At 40.4% G+C, this 21,446-nt stretch overlaps 1 protein-coding gene across 4 annotated transcripts in view; it reads right to left on the minus strand.

Annotated features, from left to right (window-relative positions):
• The window catches only part of TMEM131L (transmembrane 131 like), a 157,900-nt gene that overhangs the window by 68,692 nt on the left and 67,762 nt on the right, over positions 1–21,446 (minus strand). For 3 of the 4 annotated variants that reach the window (XM_061191593.1, XM_061191592.1, XM_061191595.1), the window contains exons 4-7: positions 17,960–18,028; positions 13,847–13,970; positions 12,373–12,489; positions 11,416–11,526 (exon numbers count right to left, since the gene is read on the minus strand). In XM_061191593.1, coding sequence (XP_061047576.1) covers positions 11,416–11,526; positions 12,373–12,489; positions 13,847–13,970; positions 17,960–18,028 — 421 coding nt within the window. The remainder of the gene's footprint in view (positions 1–11,415; positions 11,527–12,372; positions 12,490–13,846; positions 13,971–17,959; positions 18,029–21,446) is intronic. The other variant, XM_061191594.1, reaches the window with a different exon arrangement.

Genomic DNA, 21,446 nt, shown 5'->3' on the forward strand with positions numbered 1-21,446 from the left:
GCTCCACTTGAAACAAGCAGAGACAAGAGAGACTTAGTGTTGAACTACTGTAATTTCTGAGAAGCCCTGGGGAAGCCACGCACATCCTGGTGGGGGGCTTTCTGAGAAGCCCTGGGCGGGGGGCAGGGGGAGTTACCCCAGCTGCACACAGGCATGGAGAAGCTCTCTGGCTAAGACCAAAAAAAAGGAATTAGGGAGGACTTCAAATTCTCTGCATGTTAACTCACAGGCCAACATAATTTGATATGGGGCTAGAACCTTGAACTTTCATGTCTTGCCAAGGATTGCTTCTCTGAATTTTAAATTTCTCCCTGAGAGTTTCATAATAGGAGAGGGTTTATACACAAAAACTTTTTTAAGTGATAAATGCATTTTAGCTATGTGCCAGATACTAGGTTCTAAGCTTTTTACATGTATTCATTTATTCAATAACTATAGCACTCCTATGAGGTAGTGCTATTATCTGTTTTATAGATAAACTGAGACATAAAAGGGTTAGGTAACCTGGCCAAGACCACTCAGGACCAAGACTTTTACCCAGGTGGCCTGGTTTTAGAATTCACTTTCTTATTCACTTCACTATACAGTTCTGTGATGGGGCATCCTTATAAGGCTGGGTTGGTTTTTTTTTTTGGAATATCTTAATTCTGTTATTTGATCCCCTTTCAAAGCTCTGGTAAGCTTTATTGGATACTTGAAAAGAATTTGGGATGGGAAACAGATGAGGATATGAACTTCAGACCTGGGGCATAGTGTGGCTTTGGAGCAGATTATTGATGAATTATTATAATGCATCTCAGAGCTTTCCAGGGGAAAACTCAACTGTGCATCCCAGCGGTCCACAGAGGATCGAAAAAGCAGGGCTGGTACCAGTGGGAGAAGGAACAGGCTCAGGAAGGCAGGAGCACGGCCACGGGAAGTCTGCTCACCTCCGTGCAGAGAGGGAGGGCCATGGGCTTAACAACGGGTAAGCCCAAAGGGTCAAAAGTCCAAAACTGAGGAGCGGTATTAGGAAAGTAAACACTAAACACTAAATACTCCTGATACTCCTGTTCCTTTGCCCCAAGCCTTCCTCTCCCCTCAAGGTAGAGGCAGTTGCCTATTAGTGAGCCACAGACAACGACCCTATACTGCAGGCAGGGTGACAGGCGGGGGCTATTGGAGGAGTTGGTTTCTTTTCTCCTTCTCTCTACATCCTGGGTAAGGGTGTTTGTCCTTGCAGATGGTCAACAGGCACGTGAAAAGATGAATGCTAATCATCAGGGAAATGGAAGTCAAAACCACAATGAGATTATCACCTCACACCTGACAGAATGGCTATCCTCAAAAAGAGCACAAATAACAAACGCTGGTGACCATGTGGAGAAAAGGGAACCCTGGTACACTGGTGGTGGGAATGTAAATTGGTGCAGCCACTGTGGAAAATAGTATGGAGGTTTCTCAAAAAACTAAAAATAGAACTACCACATGACCCAGCAATTCCACTCCTGGGTATATATCCGAAAAATACAGAAACACTAATTTGAAAAGATACATGCACCCCAATGTTCATAGCAGTTTTATTTACAATTGTCAAAATACGGAAGCAACCTAACTGTCCAACAACAGATGAATGGATATGGATAAAGAAGATGTGGTATATATATACAATGGAATACTACTCAGCCATGAAGAAGAATGAAATTTTGCTGTTTGCAACAATATGGATGGACTTGGGGGGTATTACGCTAAGTGAAGTAAGTCAGACAGAGAAAGACAAATACTGTATGATTTCACTTATCTGAAACACAAAACAAACTAGTAAATAAAACAAAAAAAGAAGCAGACTCACAGATATAGAGAACAAACTAGTGGTTACCAGTGGGGAGAGGAAAGAGGGGAGGGGCAAGACAGAGGTAGGGGATTAAGAGGCATAAACTATCATGTGTAAAATAAGCTACAAGGGTACATTGTGCAACACAGGGAATACAGCCAATATTTTATAATAAGTATAAATGGAGTATAACCTTTAAAAATTGTGAATCACTATATTGTACACCTGTAACTTATGTTAATATTGCACATCAACTATACTTCAACTAAAAAAAAAGTCCCTTCCAATGGGCCACACCACGGTCTACCTGGGGGCTGGGAGTTAGCAACTCTGACCCCCTTACGTCAGCTGACACGGGAGAATGTGGCTTCTCAGTAATATAAATTTAGTTTTCTAGCTTCTGATTCTTATATATCCACCAGTTCAGAACCTGAGGAAGAGAGGTGCTATTTATTTATTGGGCATCTTCAAGTCTTCTAACAAAAGTTTCTAGAATATTCTAATATAGTGAATGTTGGCAGAATTATAATTTCTTGCTTTTTAAGGTCATTTATTCAATTCTCAATCATTTATTTACTATGTGTTCCGTGGCGAGGCTCTGTGCTAGGTGATAAGAAAACAAATACTGGTTAGGACATGATTCCTGCTCTTTAAGGAGCTTATAATCTTAGTAAAGGAAAACACATACACAGAAACAAAAGCTTTTGCATACTATCCTTGCTAAGACAGGGGTCTCTCAGGGCTTTCAGTAAGGAACTAGTCAATTCTCCAGGAGGCAAAAAAGGGACTAAGCAAGTGCTGACTTAAAAAGAGGGGCCGAGGGCTTCCCTGGTGGCACAGTGGTTAAGAATCTGCCTGCCAATGCAGGGGACACGGGTTCAAGCCCTGGCGCGGGAAGATCCCACATGTCGCGGAGCGACTAAGCCCGTGCACCACAACTACTGAGCCTGAGCTCTACAGCCCGCGAGCCACAACTCTTGAGCCCACGCACCTAGAGCCCATGCTCTGCAACAAGAGAAGCCACAGCGATGAGAACCCCATGCACCCCAACAAAGAGTAGCCCCCGCTCGCAACTAGAGAAAGCCCGCGCGCAGTAATGAAGACCCAATGCAGCCAAAAATAAATAAATAAATAAATTTTTTTTTTTAAAAAGGAGGGGCCAAGAAACTGTTCTCTCCTGGAACACTGTTCTGTCCTGCCAAGAGAGCAGAGATTTGAGAGAAGCAAACGGGGCTGATGGGGGGAGGAGACTCCGCGGGCTGGGGGGTTTGGGGGGTGGGGGGAAGCCGAGGAAAGGCGAACAGCCCCACCCCTGGGTACCTCCTGCAGCTTCACCAAGCTTCCCTCCTGTCTCCCATTCAGCAGCCCTCTATCTCTTCCCAAACTCCCACTCCACTGAATCATTCTCACTGGAGGCTCCAATGAAAAAAAAGAAAAAATTTTAAATTTAAGCAATTTCCTTGCTTTAAAAGCTGTATTCAGGGCTTCCCTGGTGGCGCAGTGGTTGAGACTCTGCCTGCTAATGCAGGGGACACGGGTTCGAGCCCTGGTCTGGGAAGATCCCACATGCCGCGGAGCAACTAGGCCCGTGAGCCACAATTACTGAGCCTGCGCGTCTGGAGCCTGTGCTCCACAACAAGAGAGGCCGCGATAGTGAGAGGCCCGCGCACTGCGATGAAGAGTGGCCCCCACTTGCCGCAACTGGAGAAAGCCCTCGCACAGAAACGAAGACCCAACACAGCCAAAATAAAATAAATAAATAAACAAATGTGGGGTTAAAAAAAAAAAAAAGAAAAAGAAAAACCCAAAGCCAAAAAAAACTATATAAAAAAAAAAGCTGCATTCAGAGGCAGGTAGGTAACGGCATATATTTTTCTAACATACAGTAATAACTCTCCAGAGTCTGACAGACTAACATTTGTATGTTAAAAAAGGTAACTTTTATCAGGCAAATAAATGTTATTAAATACGTTATGTTCCCACCCAGATTTGTAGGAATTCTTAGCTATCTCACCCAGAAAATCTGTGTATTTCATTTAACTTATCCTGTAAGACATCAGGAAAACAGGGCAGCCACAGCGGCCTTTAACCTTTCCCTGTTTTTATTTTCCATCTCCAGATCCTCGTTCGGACTTCTGCAACTTATTTGTTACTGAGAAACCTGCCCCTTTCCATTTCTCCTCTGTCGAACTGTGATTGGAAACGTTCCTTGTCCTCCTCCCCACACTGACTTTATAGCTTCCCTTCCAGACCACCGCACTTACTCGACAGGGATCAGCACCTAGGAGGCGAATCCCCGGACAGCAACGTGGGGCACCCTCCCCAAGCCTGGCCGGCACCAGGCTCCACGCAGGCTGGCACCACAGGCCTCACCAACACCTGTCCCGGGCGGGCAGGCAGGCACAGGGCCTGACAGCAGCACGCCAAAGCCAGGCTGTGCCAGTCTTAAAAGGGTAGCAACTCCTGGTCTGAAGTGTATCAGACATCACACACAATCCCCAGAAATAAGCTCTCCTTTACACAATCTGGTAACAGGATACTGTAGACACTCTGAAAAGTTCAGAATGGAGGTGACAGAATATTCTTCCTGGTCACCTATGTTGAGTGTGACTGTGGTCTTGGGGGTTATTTCTAATTTTTTACTTCTCTGGTTTCCTGTGTTTTCTTATAATTACACTGTAATTTTTTATCGTCACAATCTCCTTTTGAGAGAATTCAATACTATGATACTATGTTAGGACACACAGATCCACTGTTACTTCATGGGAACTGTGTGTCATCGGCTTTCCTCTAATTTAAAGCCTCTCTGTGTTTCCCATATTGCCTTATAATTCCACCTTTAACAATAAATATTATTTTACAGTGATTCCAATAATAATAATTTAAGTTCTTTTAACTCTCTGAGACAAGGTTATTGCTATAGTGACCCTATATGCCAGATTCTGAAAGAATGACAATTTCAAATATTCTGTTTTGCCCAAATAAACCACTGAAACATTCCTCAAATCTCAATGGCTTGGATCCAAAACAACACTAAAGAAAACATTAAAAAATAAAACTTCTTACTTTTTCATGAGCCTAACACAACTCTATTTACATATTACATCCCACCATATACTTTACAATTACATTCACAGAGTACAGTCTAGCTTATAATCTACTATTCGCTTGTCAGACATTTCTACATAAGCATCATAATTGTAACTTGGAAGAACTACTTAATATTCTACTATGTTGATATACTTAAATTTATCAAATGCTTTTTCCACTGTTGAGCCTTTAGGCTGTTTCTACTGTTTTTGCCATTATAAAAATGCTGCCAAAAAACTTTTTTTTGCATATACCTTTCCTGGAACATGAATTACAAAGTCAACAATATGAAAATCATTACCTGGGGAAAAATTTAAAGCATACTGAGCCGGGACTGCCAATCCCAGCTCTGTCCTCAACCTCCACCAAGTAACCTAAACTCTAAGACCATTCTACAATTTCTAAAATAAGAATAATACCACCTGCCCTGGTAGTAAATCTGTTGAAGGTCATCTGGTTGATGTGGTGAAAAGGTGAAGTTAGACAAATCTTAGATATTACGACTGGAGATATGCTATTTGGGGCTCTTAACTTGGGTGCCCACTGACTCATCTACCTATGAAAAGCTCTGGGGCTGCCCTCAATGTACCAAACACTAAGGTGATGCTGAGATTATGAAAATGAAAAAGAAACAGGCCCGGGCCTAGAGAGCCTCATGGAAGAGCAGCGGAGGGAGACAGCCCAGGACACTAAATGTTAAAGCAGCTTTGAACCAAGCGTCGTGGGACCAGAGCAGAGACTGGCCTGGGAACCTGGAGAGGAGGTGATATCTGAACTGGGTCTCAAAGGACAGAATTAGAAGTAAAATTGGAGTCAGAATGGGGGAAAAGCTTATGAAGGGGAGACAGTCTGTACAAAGGGATGGCATGGTCTGGCAGTGATGGGAGGTTTGTGAGGCCAGAGGTGAGAAGAGCAGGGTGGTACCCCCGAGGCTGGAGAAGAAGCTGGACCCAGGTGACGAAGAACCTTGTAGGCCAAGCTAGGGTGCTTGGGCTGGATCCTGCAAACAACAGGGACCCAGCAGTGTAGTGACCAGGGAAATAACGAATAGTTTTGTTTAAGAAGACATCACCAGCATGCGCAGCAGGTACACCGGAGGGGAGAAAGCCTGACTGGGGGATAATCCAGGTGCCAAATGATGACAGGACTGCAACAAAAGCAGACGGACCTCAGATTCTCACTTAAACCCACTGTCATAGTGACGTCTTGTCTGCTAGGAATGCTCACTCCATAAACGTCAAAACAAATGAAAAAGAAGGACTAAATGAAAAGGCAACTTAGTTCCTCATATCTGCCCCCTTCTTCCCCAGAGCAGAAACGCATGTGCAGGAGAGAGGCTGCAATGCACACCCTCCTCTCACTGAACTCAGCCCCTGCTAGAGAACTCCCAGCCAGCACGAATTTAGACAGAAGACGAATCACACAAACACTCTTGGCTTCAGCAGAAGAGAGTGAGCCATTTAATCCAGTTCGACTGAGCAGGAAAAATGCAAAAGTAAGATATGAGTGGACACACACAAAAAGGACTGGAATGAGCTCATACGACAAAAAAACTGAGATAACCTAACAATTTTTTCACGGGCACCCTAGTTTATTTCACAAGAGGGACACATTTTTTTTTTGTGATTCCAAAAAACAAATTGAAATCTTGAACCAATTACAATCTATATGACATTATAAATGTTCACATTGTTTTCCCCCCTATTCATAGAAATAAGATCAAATAAAATGGACATATTTCATCTGACCATTTTCCCTAAATGTATGCTTTTTCAGAAAAGAAGGATGAAATATCAAACAATGCCCTTTTCAGGGCGCTTTAGTAAAGTTATACTCTGTGACCTGGGGTTGGGCTCTGTCCTGGGGTTTTACAGGTGTTCATTTAATGATCCAACGAGAGACAAGTGAGCTCAGTGGAAGGAGCACAGGCTTGGAAAAAGACAGACAGAGGGAGGAAATTGGCTTTTGACCCTCATGGAAGTACTTAATTTTTCCTCCAGTTTGTATCCCTAAAGTAAATCCATGGTTTTTTTCTTACTAGCATTATTTAAATTTGATTTTGTCATAGTTAACTGAATCTTTTAGCAGCTCAGGAGACAAAACCAAGTGCTGCCACAGTCCCTCTGTGTGAGGTATCATGTGGTAAGCTGCAAGGGTAAGTGAGCAAAAGTGTTCTGATTACATAAATTTCTAGTTGCTACCTTAGGAAGCAATTTTAAGTATGTGTGAGCAAAGGCCAGTGACAATCCCTGTATCTGAAAGACTCAGGACATATTCATTTCTGCCTAAACTTTCTCACTCTTTAGCTTTCTACCAGATGCACTTTCCAGCTCTGTCCTGGAGAAGATTCAGTCATGAGCACTCCTTCCCCCACCCTCCTTCCCCGTTGAGAGAAGGGACCTCTTGAACTCAGCACCCACCCCAGATTATGGGTTCTGGACCACAGGCAAAAGGTAGACAAAAACACGGGACACAAAGAATATCAAAATAAAGATACTCCTTTCTGGAAAAGGACAGCCGGCAACCTTATAGCCACTTAAAACACAACTTGAACGCATTTTATGTGTGCAGTTTAAATGCAAAAATATTATAGTCAGGATTTTTTCTGAGGAATGCCATAATTATTTCTTAAGTCTAAATTTTGTAGGTTTTTGTTTTTGTTTCTAGGTGTAGTAAGCCTTGAAAAAAAGACTTTAAAGTTTCTTTTTCTAAATCACTGTAAAAATGAAAGAAATTTAAATAATTGCCTTTTAAGAAATATTTTTTGATATTTAGACCTCTCAATACTGGGTTCCAACAAAAGATCAGTCAAAAAAATTGAGTTTTACCTTCAAACTCTGAAATGTATTCTACATTGTCACGTCATAAGAGCAGGGACACTGTGCTGTGTTCACTGCCCTATCATTTCCTGGAACATTCAAGATATGATATCTAATAACTAACTGTTGACTGACTGATGGGGGGAGCTATGCTCAACAGGGGCAGCCTTAGACAGTGACTTGACTAAACTCATAGATCCCAGTATAAATGAAAATGGAGAGAATGTACCATTGGGAACAGAGCTGAAGCTGACACAGTCAAGGAGGACACCGAGACACTCCAATGGGGAAAGAACTGTCTTTTCAACAAATGGTACTGGGACTACTGGAAATGCATATGAAAAGAATGAACTTGGATCCCGAGCTCACACTATACACTAAAGTGAAGTAAAAATGGGTCACAGACCTCACTACAAGAGATGAACTATAAAACTCTTAGAAAAAAACACAGGAGTAAATCTTTACAACCTTGGGCCTTGTTAGATTTGACACTAAAAGCATAAGTGACCAAACAAAAAATAGGTGAACTGGACTTCATCAAAATTAAAAATAAAAAGACAACCTAAAGAATGGGAGAAAAATACATACAAATCATGTACCTGATCAAAGTCTACTATCTAGAATATATAAAGAACACTTATATCTCAACAATAAAAAGACAAATAACCCAATTAAAAAATGGGCAAAGGATCTGAATAGACATTTCTCCAAAGAAGATATAAAAATTATCAAAAAGCACATGAAAAGACGCTCAGCATCATTAGTGATTAAGGAAATGCAAATAAAAACCACATGAGGTATCACTTCACACCCACTAGGATGGCTATAAAAAACAGAACAACAACAAAAAAACAGAAAATAACAAGCCTTGGCAAAGCTGCAGAGAAACTGGAATCCTCATATATTGCTGGTGAGATTGTAAAATGATACAACCACTTTAGAAAACATTTTGACAATTCCTCAAAATGTGAGACATAGAATTACCATATGACCCAGCAAAATTCCACCCTTACATATACACCCAAGAGAATAGAAGACATACGTCCACACAAACTTGTCCATGAATGTTCACAGCGACATTATTCATAATAGCCAAAAAAACTAAAACAAATCAAAAAAATGAAACCAATTGATAAATGTTTAAACAAAATGTGGTATATGCCTATACAATATATCATTTGGCAATAAAAAGGAAGGAAAGACTGATAACATGGATGAAACTTGAAAACACTACGTTAAGTGAAAGAAGCCAATCACAAAAGACCACACAATTCATTTACATGAAATGTCCAAAATAGACAAATCTATAGGGACAGAAAATAGAGTAATAGTTGCCAGGGACTAAGGAAAAGAAAATGTTCTAAAATTAGACTGTGAGAGAGTGGTGAATGCTGCACAACTCTGTGAGTATACTAACAACCAGTGGGGGTACACTTTAAGTGGGTGAATTTTGTTGTATGTGAATCATATCTCGATAAAGCTGTTAAATATAGATAAAAATGCAAAAAAGAAACAAAACAGAGTTTCGTACCAGCTAAAGCAGAAACAAGAAAAGCCAAGTCACCGCCGTGGTAGGGGGAGCTGGCCAAAACTCCCCTCAGCCCAAGTTCATGGGCCCCTCCAACAGCAGGCCCCGGGCTGGGCCGGGAAGATATGGAAAGCCAAGTCAGGTGGCCCCTGCTTTCGTGGGGCTTAAATTCCACGAGTGAAAGAGAGAGTGGCTAAGTAACCACACTATATGGGCGTGGGATTATTTCACCGGATACGAGTCCTAAGGCGGAAGGAAGTCAGTTGTACTGCAGGCCAACCGAGGTCTGGAACTGAATGGGAGAGACAGCAAGATCCTTGGAGAACTCAGGATGAGAAAGGAAGGATGAAGTGAGGGTTAACTGTGAGAAAAGCTGGGGGAGGGGCGTCTGGGGAAACGGCAGGCACAGAGGTCCAGGGGCCGGAGGGGAAGAGGCAGCGTGAGCAGCGGAGGGAGGGAGGCGGGGGAGGGACAGCGCCAGACCGCACAAGGCCTTCCAGCCACACGAAGGGTCCCGTTTAAGTCCTAAATCCTACAGGAATGCACGGAAAGCAGGTGACTGACGAGGTCCAACTTGCATTTTGGGGAAGAGGACTTGAAAGGGCCAAAGCAGACGCTGGCAGACCAGTTAAGGGGCTGTTACAGTGGCCCAGATGAGGATGGCCTGGATGTGGGACAGGGCAGAGGGCACCACGGCAAGGACGGGATCTGCCAGGCAGAGTGGATGGCAGGCACGCTCTCATCACACCAAGGCCTCTGAGGCCCTTAATTCCACGTATCCTTAAATTAACAGCATTAACTAAGGTAATCTGAACACCCGCCTCGGTTTCAATGCTTTTATCACCACTAACAAGGCACCAGGCACTCAAAGCTCTCAGTCACCAGAGAAACCTGGCCATTCCCAGTTGCCCCCGCCTCCCCCTGCTGAAGGACAGCCCCAAGATAAGGCTGAAAGTGCTCATAGGAAAAGCCCTCGCTGTCAGCACATGCAAATTAAACTTTCACTAGGCCTTCCAAGCCCTTACAAAATGCAGGTCAGATCACAGCAGTCTCCAGCCTAAAACCTTTCAATACAGACCCACTGGTTTTAGAACTTAAACCAAATCCAAATTTGCAAATAAAAAGAAATCTTCCTTAAAATCCTGAGGAAGGGCTATTCCATTTTATAAAAAAATGGAAATAGTATGTTAAATCCCTAAGAATGACCTATTGGGTGGCAAAGCACCCAGACATTACATTACAGGTAAATTAATTTTGCTCCTCTCCCCACTGGAATGAGAGCTCCATGGAGACAGAGGTGCCAGACTCATGCCTGGCCCAGAGCAGAGGCGCAGTGAGACTGATGGTGAAGGAAAGCCTGGGTACCATGACCTACAAGAAGTCCGAGCGGTGGGCTTTAGTTATTCATTAGAAAGAAAGGGTAGGTAATGTGGTAAGCTTCATATGTTGGGTCAAGTGCTTTTGGAATTTCAACAGTTATCCACAGTTGCAAGGAAATATAAATAATCGAAGGGAAAAAACGGCCAACCCTATAAGCGATTAATGAAATACACATTAAAAGAATTTTAAGGTTCCATTATATACCTACTAAGACATTGAAAACATTTCTTTCCCGAGCCACACCCAGGCAGGACTCATGGCAGGAGGGCGGGGAGAGGGAAAGACGCTTGCAGGAATGTCATTACCAGTGACCAGGGAGGTCACTGGTAAAGCACCCTGAAAAGCACCCTGGCAAGATTAACAAGCCCTATAAAATGGTTCGTAGTCTTTAACTACAGAATGCTCTTTACAAAATACACCCCAAGGAAACAGGTAGTCCAAAAGAGAAATAAAGAAACCTGTAAAATATGTACACGGCCTAATGGTAAAAATAATGAAAAACTGGACACACTGCAAATGACCAACAACAGGACTAAGCAAACTATGTAATATCAACACCGTGGACCATACAGCCGTCAAAAAGAAGTATACGGATTCCACTGACACTTTACATACATACGTTATTTCCATATGTACCAGGATTTTTTCCAAAAGTGGAACATGTTAAAATCCCACTTCTGACTAGGTAAAAAGGTCTGTCTGTACTCTGTGTAAGACACATAAATGTAGAGGCTACAAAGTTTGGTATTTATCAGCATTCAAAATAAATGTCCTACTAAAATCACCTGTGTTTGTGAAAGCTGAACGCTCTGGACCTGTGGAAGCAGAAAGTAAGCATTTGGTAGCTGTTTTACAGACCCTTCTGCAGAGATTCTGCGAGTGCCAATGCCAGATACCTGCAGGAAAAAAAAAAAATCTATTACTTTTGAAACACATTTGACATAGTGCTGAAATACCTTCCCAAAGGAAATCTGTGTTCGTCAACTTGGCCGTCAAGACTATTAATCCAATTATTATATTTATCTTTGTCCTCCAAAAACAAAAATGCAGCAAAAGTTGCTGTACTTAAGCTGAATGTTCCTCAATGCAGCAAATCTCTTCAGAAATAGACAACTTTTCTGATATGGGACCACGAGTTACATGAAATCCTGTAAGAATTAGCCACAAAAGTGATAGATCTTGGCACTTAAACGAAAGATGTCACAGATACCGCTTAAGATAAAGATTCCTGACTATTTCTGTGAACAACAACAAAAAGACTCCTCTCACTCCCTCCCCAGTGCTTTGCTAGAATAGGGAGCTCCCTGGGGACGGGCCCCCAAGCATGCAGTCCGTGTCCCCAGAGCAGAAACAGTCCTGAGCCCGGGAGAGGAGGAAGCAAAACCCCCAGGGGCTGCCCTCACAAGCTTCCTATCCCTGGACTGCTGGAGGTGAGCGTCGTGAGTTTTGAAACCCCATTGTATTTTATACTAGAAAACCGTTCGATAGATTTCCCTGTTTTGTTCTGATACCCTTTCGAGATCCAAGGTGCATTCCAGTCGCGCACTTTGCACGAAAGATGGCCACCTGGCCCGTGAGGCAGAGGAAGGAGGAGGGCTGGTGAGCTGGACATCAACTAAGCAGCCTTATATCTGAATGACATAAACTAGGTGGCAACATTTCCAAAAGGCTTTTCTTTAACATCCAAACTCCTTCATTACGTCAACAGCCAAATTATATGACCAACAGAAAAAGCTACTTACATGATAAGAAAGAACTCCATGTGAGGAGGTATTAATAAATAAAGAACTTTCAATGCTTCCTTCTTCAGTAGGTAAGAAAATAATTCTGAAGGACGTTTTCCCCATTGCTGGAATTACCTGAAAGAAAGCTACCTCATTAGCCACTTGAATGGCCCCTCTTTGACAAACTGTCTTTCACAGACTTTCTTCTTGACAATTCCTGTTAACAGATATTTGCGTATTCTTGCACCCTTGATTTATGCATATCATGAATCCCCGAGAATGTCCAAACAGATCAACATCCAACAATCTAAGAGAAAATATCAAAGAACACACCGTGGACTTAGGGCAAGACAGCTTTCACCCCGAGTGGAGTCATGTGCCTCATACCTTTCCTTTACCCTCCTCTTCCTCCCCCATGTGTTCAAGCGCCTGTGTCTAACACACTTCCACCTCCACTTAAGTAAAGAGAACCACTGGTGTACCGACATGTTGCTACTTAGTAAAAGTCAGGCACAGCGTTTATCTGGACAGACTGTCATGATCAAAATACTGGGCTCCCCCTTACTCCACTTCCTGAGTCCCAGTATTAAAAAAAAAATGGGGAGAGTAAGGAAAATAAACTCTAGTAGTAACCTGGATCTTCATTAAAAGTTAAAGACCTTTTAAAAGTTTAAAAATTAAAGTTAAATTGAATTACTAAAATTAAAACTATTAGGGACTTCCCTGATGGTCCGGTGGTAAAGAATCCGCCTTCCAATGCAGGGGATGCGGGTTCAATCCCTGGTTGGGGAACTAAGATCCCACATGCCGCGGGGCAACTAAACCCACGCACCACAACTACTGAGCCCGCGCACCACAACTACTGAGCCCACGCACTACAACCAGAGGGAAGCCCGCGCACCGCAACGAAGAGCTCCCGTACCGTGACGAAGAGCCCGCTTGCCACGATGAAGACCCGACGCAGCCAAAAAAATAAATAAATTTTTTTAAAAATTAAATTAAATTAAAACTATTAGAAGATCATGCTTTTGAGCTCTGTGTTATGGTGCAAATTAGCTTCACAAGGAACCACTCACCCCCCTTAGGCCTGTATTTAGAAAAGAGTCCTAACCATCCTAGCACGCTCGCCAGGTGAAGAGGTCACCACTGTAAACTTGTACTAGTTACTAAATGCTTCAGCACTGGTAGTCACTATGAGACAAGTAATATTAAGGTTCTTTAACTATGAAAAAGTCGTATTGAATACACATGCATTACTACCTAGTTTTAATTCATTAAATATTTTTCTTCCACATAGATAATCAAGAGCCACCAAAATTATGAATCTGAACAACTGAAAAAATAAATGCTAAAGCAAACACATAGAAAGAAAGAGTCTGGGTAGCAGAAAAAGGGGAGACAGGCAGCGGAAAGTGAAAAAACTACAGGCAAAGAAAGCAAGAAAAGCTGGCAGCCCACCACAGCACAGCTTCCAAGACGCGTCCACACTCACCCTGCAGTGAACGGGAGGCACATGGAAATGTCCCGCAGCTGTAAACACGGAATTCACCACGACCTCGCTCTCCCTGCTAGGGTTATACGCATAGAGAATCTTTGCTGCAGGGTGTCCCAGGAACCTAGGAGGGGAACAAGGAAAAAACGCAAGGGATTGTATGGTTATAAACAAAATCATCCATCCATCCATATATACACTCTAAACCCAGAAAGCTGTTGATCTTTATTACAAAGTTAAAAGCAACAATCCTATTGTTAATAAAGCATTCTATCCACAACAGTCAAAAAAATTTTTTAATCCTTTCTTTTACAAGACACTCACGCCAACCCACAGTAGCACCCCACTGATTTTTGTATTAGAAGAATTCAACCCATCTAGGCCATTGAACGCTTGCAAAAAAACACCTAGGGGGAACTAGGTATCTGTCTGACATGGGTCTCTAATTCAAATGAGAATATGTTTAGATAAGAAACTGTACTCATAGAAAAAGCCAATCTTCTTAGGGTTCATTTTCTGAGTAATAAATTTAAAGATACTTTTGGGGGGAATGGATTTCAACTGGCAAAGAGACTGTATTAAGTCTTATAAAAGAAAACTTAATTGTTAAACACCATTCTTCCGAGAAAAATGAAAGCTCTGCAGCACTTTCTAGCTTTGGCTGTTATCCATTTAAATCATGAGTCTTTCCGAAAACTCTAATGAAAGCTTTGGCCCCTCCATCCACAAATATGCACACAAAAGTGTTATACATACTTTCAAAACTTTCCATGACCCTCAGAGTTAAGAATCTCTGCTCTTCAGCAAATACCCTAACTAATGGAAATCTTGATGTTGAATCTTTTCCGCAGGGCTCTCCATCTACAAGGTGGGCTCTGACAAAGGAACTGCAAGAGGAAAGGGGCCAGTTTCTAGCCCAGCTGCCTGGAACTACCTGCAATGTTCCCTCGAATCGTTTACTCTGATTGCTACTACCCAATATCAAATTCACTCTAGTTAAACCGTGTTGTGATAAATAGAGAGCCAGCAAAAATTTCACTGAAGTCATCTCTCCAGTTTTAACACCCTCAGTGGCAGAGACCCAAATAAACGGTTCTCTTTAGTATGGCCTAGAAATGAAACTATATTCTCAATACAGGGGAAAAAATCATCTACATTATGTTTGTGTTTCTCTGATTTTGTTCCAATTTCTCTTATATTAAAAGCTAGGGGTTCACAGTTGAATATTAAAAAAAAGTGTGCTTTAGGAAAAATTAAGTGCATGCTGTTTCTCTTATATACAATAGGATTTCCAAAATATTGTATTAGTGCCATCAAATCCTTGGAATTTTTCTTTCAGCTCTTCCTTCTACTTTTAATCACAAGTCTTAGTTGAAGGCTTAGTATGTCCAATATGTATTTTAAAAGTCCTTAACAGCCAGTTACAAATAAAATATAATAAGTGTGATTAAAACTTTGATTTTTTTAGAGTGTTCTTAAATAAAACAACTAAAAAATTTTTATACTATCATAGCACCTCAGAAAGCCCTGTGTCAGGAGTACTAGGCTCACATCTGCCTTTTCCCTCAATTAAATTAAATAAATAAGAACTTCCATGATTTTAGGTTTTACGTGAATAATATGAATCAATCAGCAAAGTTATTAATACTTATCCTCAAAGCTTTTGTTTCATTCACATAATTGGAATACAAGATTTTTAGTTTCAAAGGATACAAATGTCTCCCCGAGAAACACCTTAAAAAATAAGACCACAAAACTGCAATGTAACAGAGCCCAGTGGCTGTGTCCACCAGAAACCTCACCAGACCTAACAGAGAATGCTGGCTGAAACCTAGTCGCCACAGTACTATTTTTATCCTATTTTTTTTTAATTCTATTTTTTAAAGTATTATGAGGATAAGAATTTCCTTCACTAGTGACAACTGGAAGATACTCTATTAATTTAATACTACAAAAGAATGATTAAAATTTCTTATGAATGATTAGCACTTTTAATCTCAGGACCAGCAGAATATTAACCCTTAACATAAACCCTAAGAAGTAGGCAGAGGGCAACTGAATAACATGATCCTGATTCTGCATCCTAGAGGGAAACCAGAACTATGAGAAGGAATGAGGTTTGCTCAAGGTCAATGCCAAAATAAACAATAGCAAAACCTGACCTAGGGCAGTGAAGAAATGAGAACTCTCTGGTTAAAATGTGTATCTAATGCCTATGGATTAGACCATTTGTTAGATGCAAGGTAAAACTTGACTAATTTTTAAAAAGTGTTCTGATTTACGCTATACTTTGTTATTATTGAGATTTTTTTTAACTTCAGCAAAAATAATTTATTCCCATAACCATATCCTGGATCTCAATTATGAGAAACATAGCATGGTACATGCTGGCTTAGAAATCAAAAGATTTACTCTGTCACTTCCAGTAAAATGACCTTGGGAAAACTGCATTACTTCTCAGCAACAAATATATGAGCATTTGTAGTACATGCTCCAATACAGAGATATTTGGAAATGATTCTCTCTCTTAGACAACACCTACCTCCAATATCCTTCCAGGATTGCTGTTAAGACTCAACTCACAAGAGACAAGATTGTACTTTAAGAAATATAAACTACTACATAAACAAAACTGAATTATCCAAAGGTGATTCAAGTCTAAAACTCAGTAACCTTTTCAAATCAAGAACTTTAAACGTTTCTTTTCAACATGCTTCCAGCTATTAGAACCAGAAATTGATGTGCAGAGCTAATTAACATACATAGATAATACATACATACATCCAATCATGTGCACTGACGACTGTAGGATTTTTTTATATTACTGAAGAGTAAATATACTATGGACAGCCAGTGTCCCATGAACTGGAATTGTTATCCTAATCTAAGTGTATTTACTACTATCCATCTTGTTATATCTACCAATATGTAACATACACTTTAAAGTAGGTCCTACACTGAAATTTCTTTTTACAATACTTTTGACAAAAGCAAAGTGATCTCAGAATTTGAAATCAATGAGGTTTGATTATAAAACCTCATTCTTTACCAAAGAATAAAAATATAAAAATTCAAAAACAAAAAAGTAGACGCCTAGAATCTTGTAAAATCAGCAAGCTCCCTTTGCACTTTTATCACTTCTTACTTTTACAGACTCTCCTTAAAAAGCTCAACAATGTGCTTTTAAATTTAAAATTCATTATTCTTCATGGCAGCTCTGATATTTTGATGATCAAAAGGAAATGGAAGGAAGGAAACCAGATGAATAAAGGAGAGCACACCGGGAGACCACCACTAACTCACCCCAGATGCTGTCCTAGCACCATGGTTATTTCACTCACATAACTTTCCTTGTAACTCAAAAAAGTTCTTCATAAAATTGAAGTGATGGTCCAGGCTGCTAAAACAAGCAGAGTTTTTAATCCTGAAACACTCTTTTACTTCCACCTAGAAACTCTACTAACGTGAAATTACATCTACTCAGTGAAGCAAAATTCTGCATCCAGGGAGTCTAACACTTCATTACAACCAACACGAGTCCTGAAGTTCCCTCCTGAGCACAGCTTCACCTTTCTCTTCCTTAATTTCTCTGAGTTCTCAGATCAGTCCCTCAGCCGACACTCAGATCACATCCCCTTCATCTCATGGTTCTCAACAAGATGTACTACAAGGAATTACAGCTTCCATGCTGTCTTCCCCACTTAACTTGTTTCCAAAGCCTCAATCATAGTAACTAATGTATGTACAATTTTGAATCCCAAAGCATAAGGAGCAGTAAAAACTGAGTGAATAAGTGAATCTAATTTTAAAAATTCAGAAACCATCAATATGTACAGTTTTTCATTATAAAATAACCTGCTTTGTTTCAGAAAAACAAGGACTTACTATCGACTTAAATTATAAGGTACATTCATTAAAAACTGAAGAAAGGGCTAAAACAACTCTTACACTCTCCTTTTCACAAAAATGTTCCTTTTAACAAGTTCTAGGATCACTCTTGATATTATCTATATATTTAAAATATATTTAACATCATACATATACATAGAGATATCCTGAGAGCAAATAGTGTAAATAATAAATTATTAAAAATTATAAAGAGAAGATACTTACTGAACTCCAAAATCTAGAACTGATGGCTGAAAATGTAAAGCTTTTCCACTAAATAGCTTGTCTGAGAAGCTAAAAAAGAAAAGACAAGACAGATTAATTTTTGTTGTACTTTTAAAATTTGAATGCTGAGTTAAGAGGATATACTTAGGCCAATAGCTCTCATGAGATATAATTTTACTCCCTTATAAAGGAGTCTGAACTAGATTTTAAATGTTAAAGTTGAATTATTCGAAGTCTAATATAATTCTACAGCTGCAAAAATTTAAGATACTCTTAGATTATGGTTAGTATAACTTCATACCAAATATATAGATTCTATAAGCATTCAGATTAAAAAATGGAGATAGATTTAAATTTTAATAGGCTTCATTTCTGGGTGAATTCAGGAAACATATCTATTTTCACAAACCCCAAATCAAGAAAAGACACACAAGGACGGGGGTTGAGGGTAAGGGGTTGCAGAGGGAGGGAGCTTCAGCCTCTACATTCGTTAGACAAGTTGTAACAGGGAAAGGATCGGGAGCATAGCCAGGGTTGCTCCCAAAGGTTGAAACCATCACCAGGTCTGTATTTTTAAGATTAACAATCAAATAAAATCTCATACGGCAGGTCATATTTTCAGCAGTTGTTAATCATTACTATGATTTCATTTTCCTTCAGAACCAAAAGCCAGAAATTAAAATACTAAAAAACATATAAAGACATTAAAAAATAAGCTATAACATTATATATACATACTTAAAGACATAAAATACAAAATATATGTAAAAATATATATAAATATAAAATATAAACATGTGTGTGTATCAAGAAAGTATTAACTGTCATACGACATTTCTTTTAAGAAATTCTTTTTAAAAAAAAAAAAACAGTAGGTCCTTGTTGGTTATCTATTTTAAATATAGTAGTGTATATTTGTCAATCCCAAACTCCCAATCTATCCCTCCTCCCCCACCTCTCTCCCCTGGTAACCATAAATTCATTCTCTAAGTCTGTGAGTCTGTTTCGGTGTTGTAAATCAGTTCATTTGTATCATTTTTTTTTTTAGATTCCCCATATAAGCGATATAAGATATTTGTCTTTCTCTGTCTTACTTCACTTAGTGTCACAGGACATTTTAAAAGGCATGTACTCCAAAAATACTTAACTGGAGAAGCTCCTAAATGTAACATGCATAACTGTTTTCAGAGACTCAAGTAAGCTTTCCAAAATACAATCTTTCCATGTTCTCCTCCCGCAAAGTAGCCCTCCACCGAGCACAGTCCAGAGGCTGGTCCAGGAATAGACATTTGAGTTTGAAACTTGCCGGCCCATAGAAGCGCTATGACCTTCAGCAAGCCCCTCTCCCATTTTTCTTGAAGGTGCAAACAATACAGAGAACCCCTTCCAAAATCCTCATCTCATAGGAAGAATCCTGGCTGCAATCTCTTCTTCCTCTCTCCACTTTTCTGCCTCTATGTAAGCTTCCCTTCCTCCATGCCCTCTCCTAAGAATCCTTTCTCTGTTATCTCTTATCTGTATCTCCTTTATTCTACCTCAGCATCAACTGTATTAATAATAAAGGTGACCTCAGTCTCCATCTGCCAACCTCCTCCCTCGTGTCCAGCTCGGGCAGGTGAGAGGTATGCTATTTACTGGGCTCTCTCAAGCCCCAAAAGGCCAGTACTAACTCCATGACTTGCTTGCAAAAAAGACCACAAACACACACCCAGTTGCCTCCAGAAATGTTTTAAAGAGGCACAGGAGGCGACATAAAGAGTTGCCAACATCAGACGCACCGCAGTCACCCCCACTCCAGACCGAGCTGGTCAGGGCTCAGCATTCCAGAAGGAAAAGAAAACAGGCAACTTCACATGCCAAGAATGATCTTAGAAAAGTCAGGCCACTGTATTAGTAAAAAGTAAAATAACTAATGATAGTCTTCTTCCTGCCTTGGGTATTGAAAGTGGATTTAACATCAGATTTCACACACAACTTCTGAATGAAGACGAGGTTTTGGAGGATTTAAGTAATTCACCCAAGATCGCATAGTTACTAAGAGGCACAGCCAAAATTCCAACGTAGATCTGTCTATCCAGGTCAGAAACCTGAACCCTGTATGGAGTTCAAGTCCATCCAAGTTCACATGACCTACCCAAGGAACCAAGGCAGTCTCACCTGCCAGGAGAGGGGCAGGGCTTCAGAGCTGAGACCCAAAGACGTCACTTAACTTCTCAGAAGTCCCAGCCTTAGTATCTGTAACATGAAAATGACAACGGTATCCACCTTATAGTTATCATGAGGTTAAAATGAAATAATAATGCCTTTGCTTCACGCCTGGCACATAGTTAAGTGCAATAAATATTAGATCGTGTTACTAAGAGGATGACTGTCATCTAACAGGAAAAGCAATGAGAACAGATGGAGAGGCCAACTGAGCGTGGAGTCAGAGCTGACCTCAGGATTTAGAAGTCCCAAATGGGGTAGTAGTAATTATCTCTGAATAGAACAAGTGAAATATAAACCTGGGCTGTCTCACACCATAACAGAGTTTTCTAAATCCCACAATCAGGAAGTTTTTCATACCCAGTGAAAATCAGCCATTTAAGGTTCAACCTAAAGCAGTATGGTAGAAACTTCAAAGAAACTATTTTTTGACCTCACAATGGAGAAATAAAACCATGTCAGTATTTTTTCCTAGAAGTCACAGAACAGATTTATCTTTCTCATTTGGTCAGTTTCAGCTCACTTGACTTTACAATCTGGAAACTAGATCAAGTTGTACAAGGAGATTTAACATCACTATATGAGTTAAAAAGTTAGTTCCCATAGATAAAACCATTTTAGACACAGGTACTGACCTGGAGGGATCTCACGCACATACATATGACCTCGAGTATTAAAGACTGAAGGGGGAAAAAAGCAGCAAACTGCCAAAATTTAGTCAACTATGGACATCAACAATTATCCTCAAATATCAGTGCTAGCTAGGAAATTATACTGTGTTTAAAGATGCCAAAGTTTTCATTTCTAAATCGACAACATCAAAGAAATAACTTAAGCCTCAAGAGCTTCAGAAATAAAAGATACACTGTCTTCCCTTTCCTTTTTCTCTCAAAAGTCAGCATTACCCTCTTCACATCTGTACCCTTAACAATACGGATGATTCTTTTATGTGGAAGTCCACCTGGCCTCTTGTACTCTTAGGAGTCCCCACATCTGCCATAAAATAAAGGCATGCATCTTGTAAAACTAAATTATAAATTCATGCCACGTATTTCTAACTTCCACCCTTTCCCCATCTGCAAGATGATTACAAGGAAAAGCCCTTTATTAAAACAGAAAAATAAGAGCGAGCTCCTTCTGCTTCTATAGCAGGCACGAGGCACTGAAATAAGACATAAAAGTGACAGCAACCTGAGGCGAGGAGCTCCTGTTATATGGACCCCATCCCATGCCCACTTATTCCGAAGCTGCCCTCCTCCTACAAAGAGTCACGCCTTCCCTC

This window comes from Eubalaena glacialis, chromosome 5 (assembly GCF_028564815.1).
Source record: "Eubalaena glacialis isolate mEubGla1 chromosome 5, mEubGla1.1.hap2.+ XY, whole genome shotgun sequence".
Lineage (NCBI taxonomy): Eukaryota > Metazoa > Chordata > Mammalia > Artiodactyla > Balaenidae > Eubalaena > Eubalaena glacialis.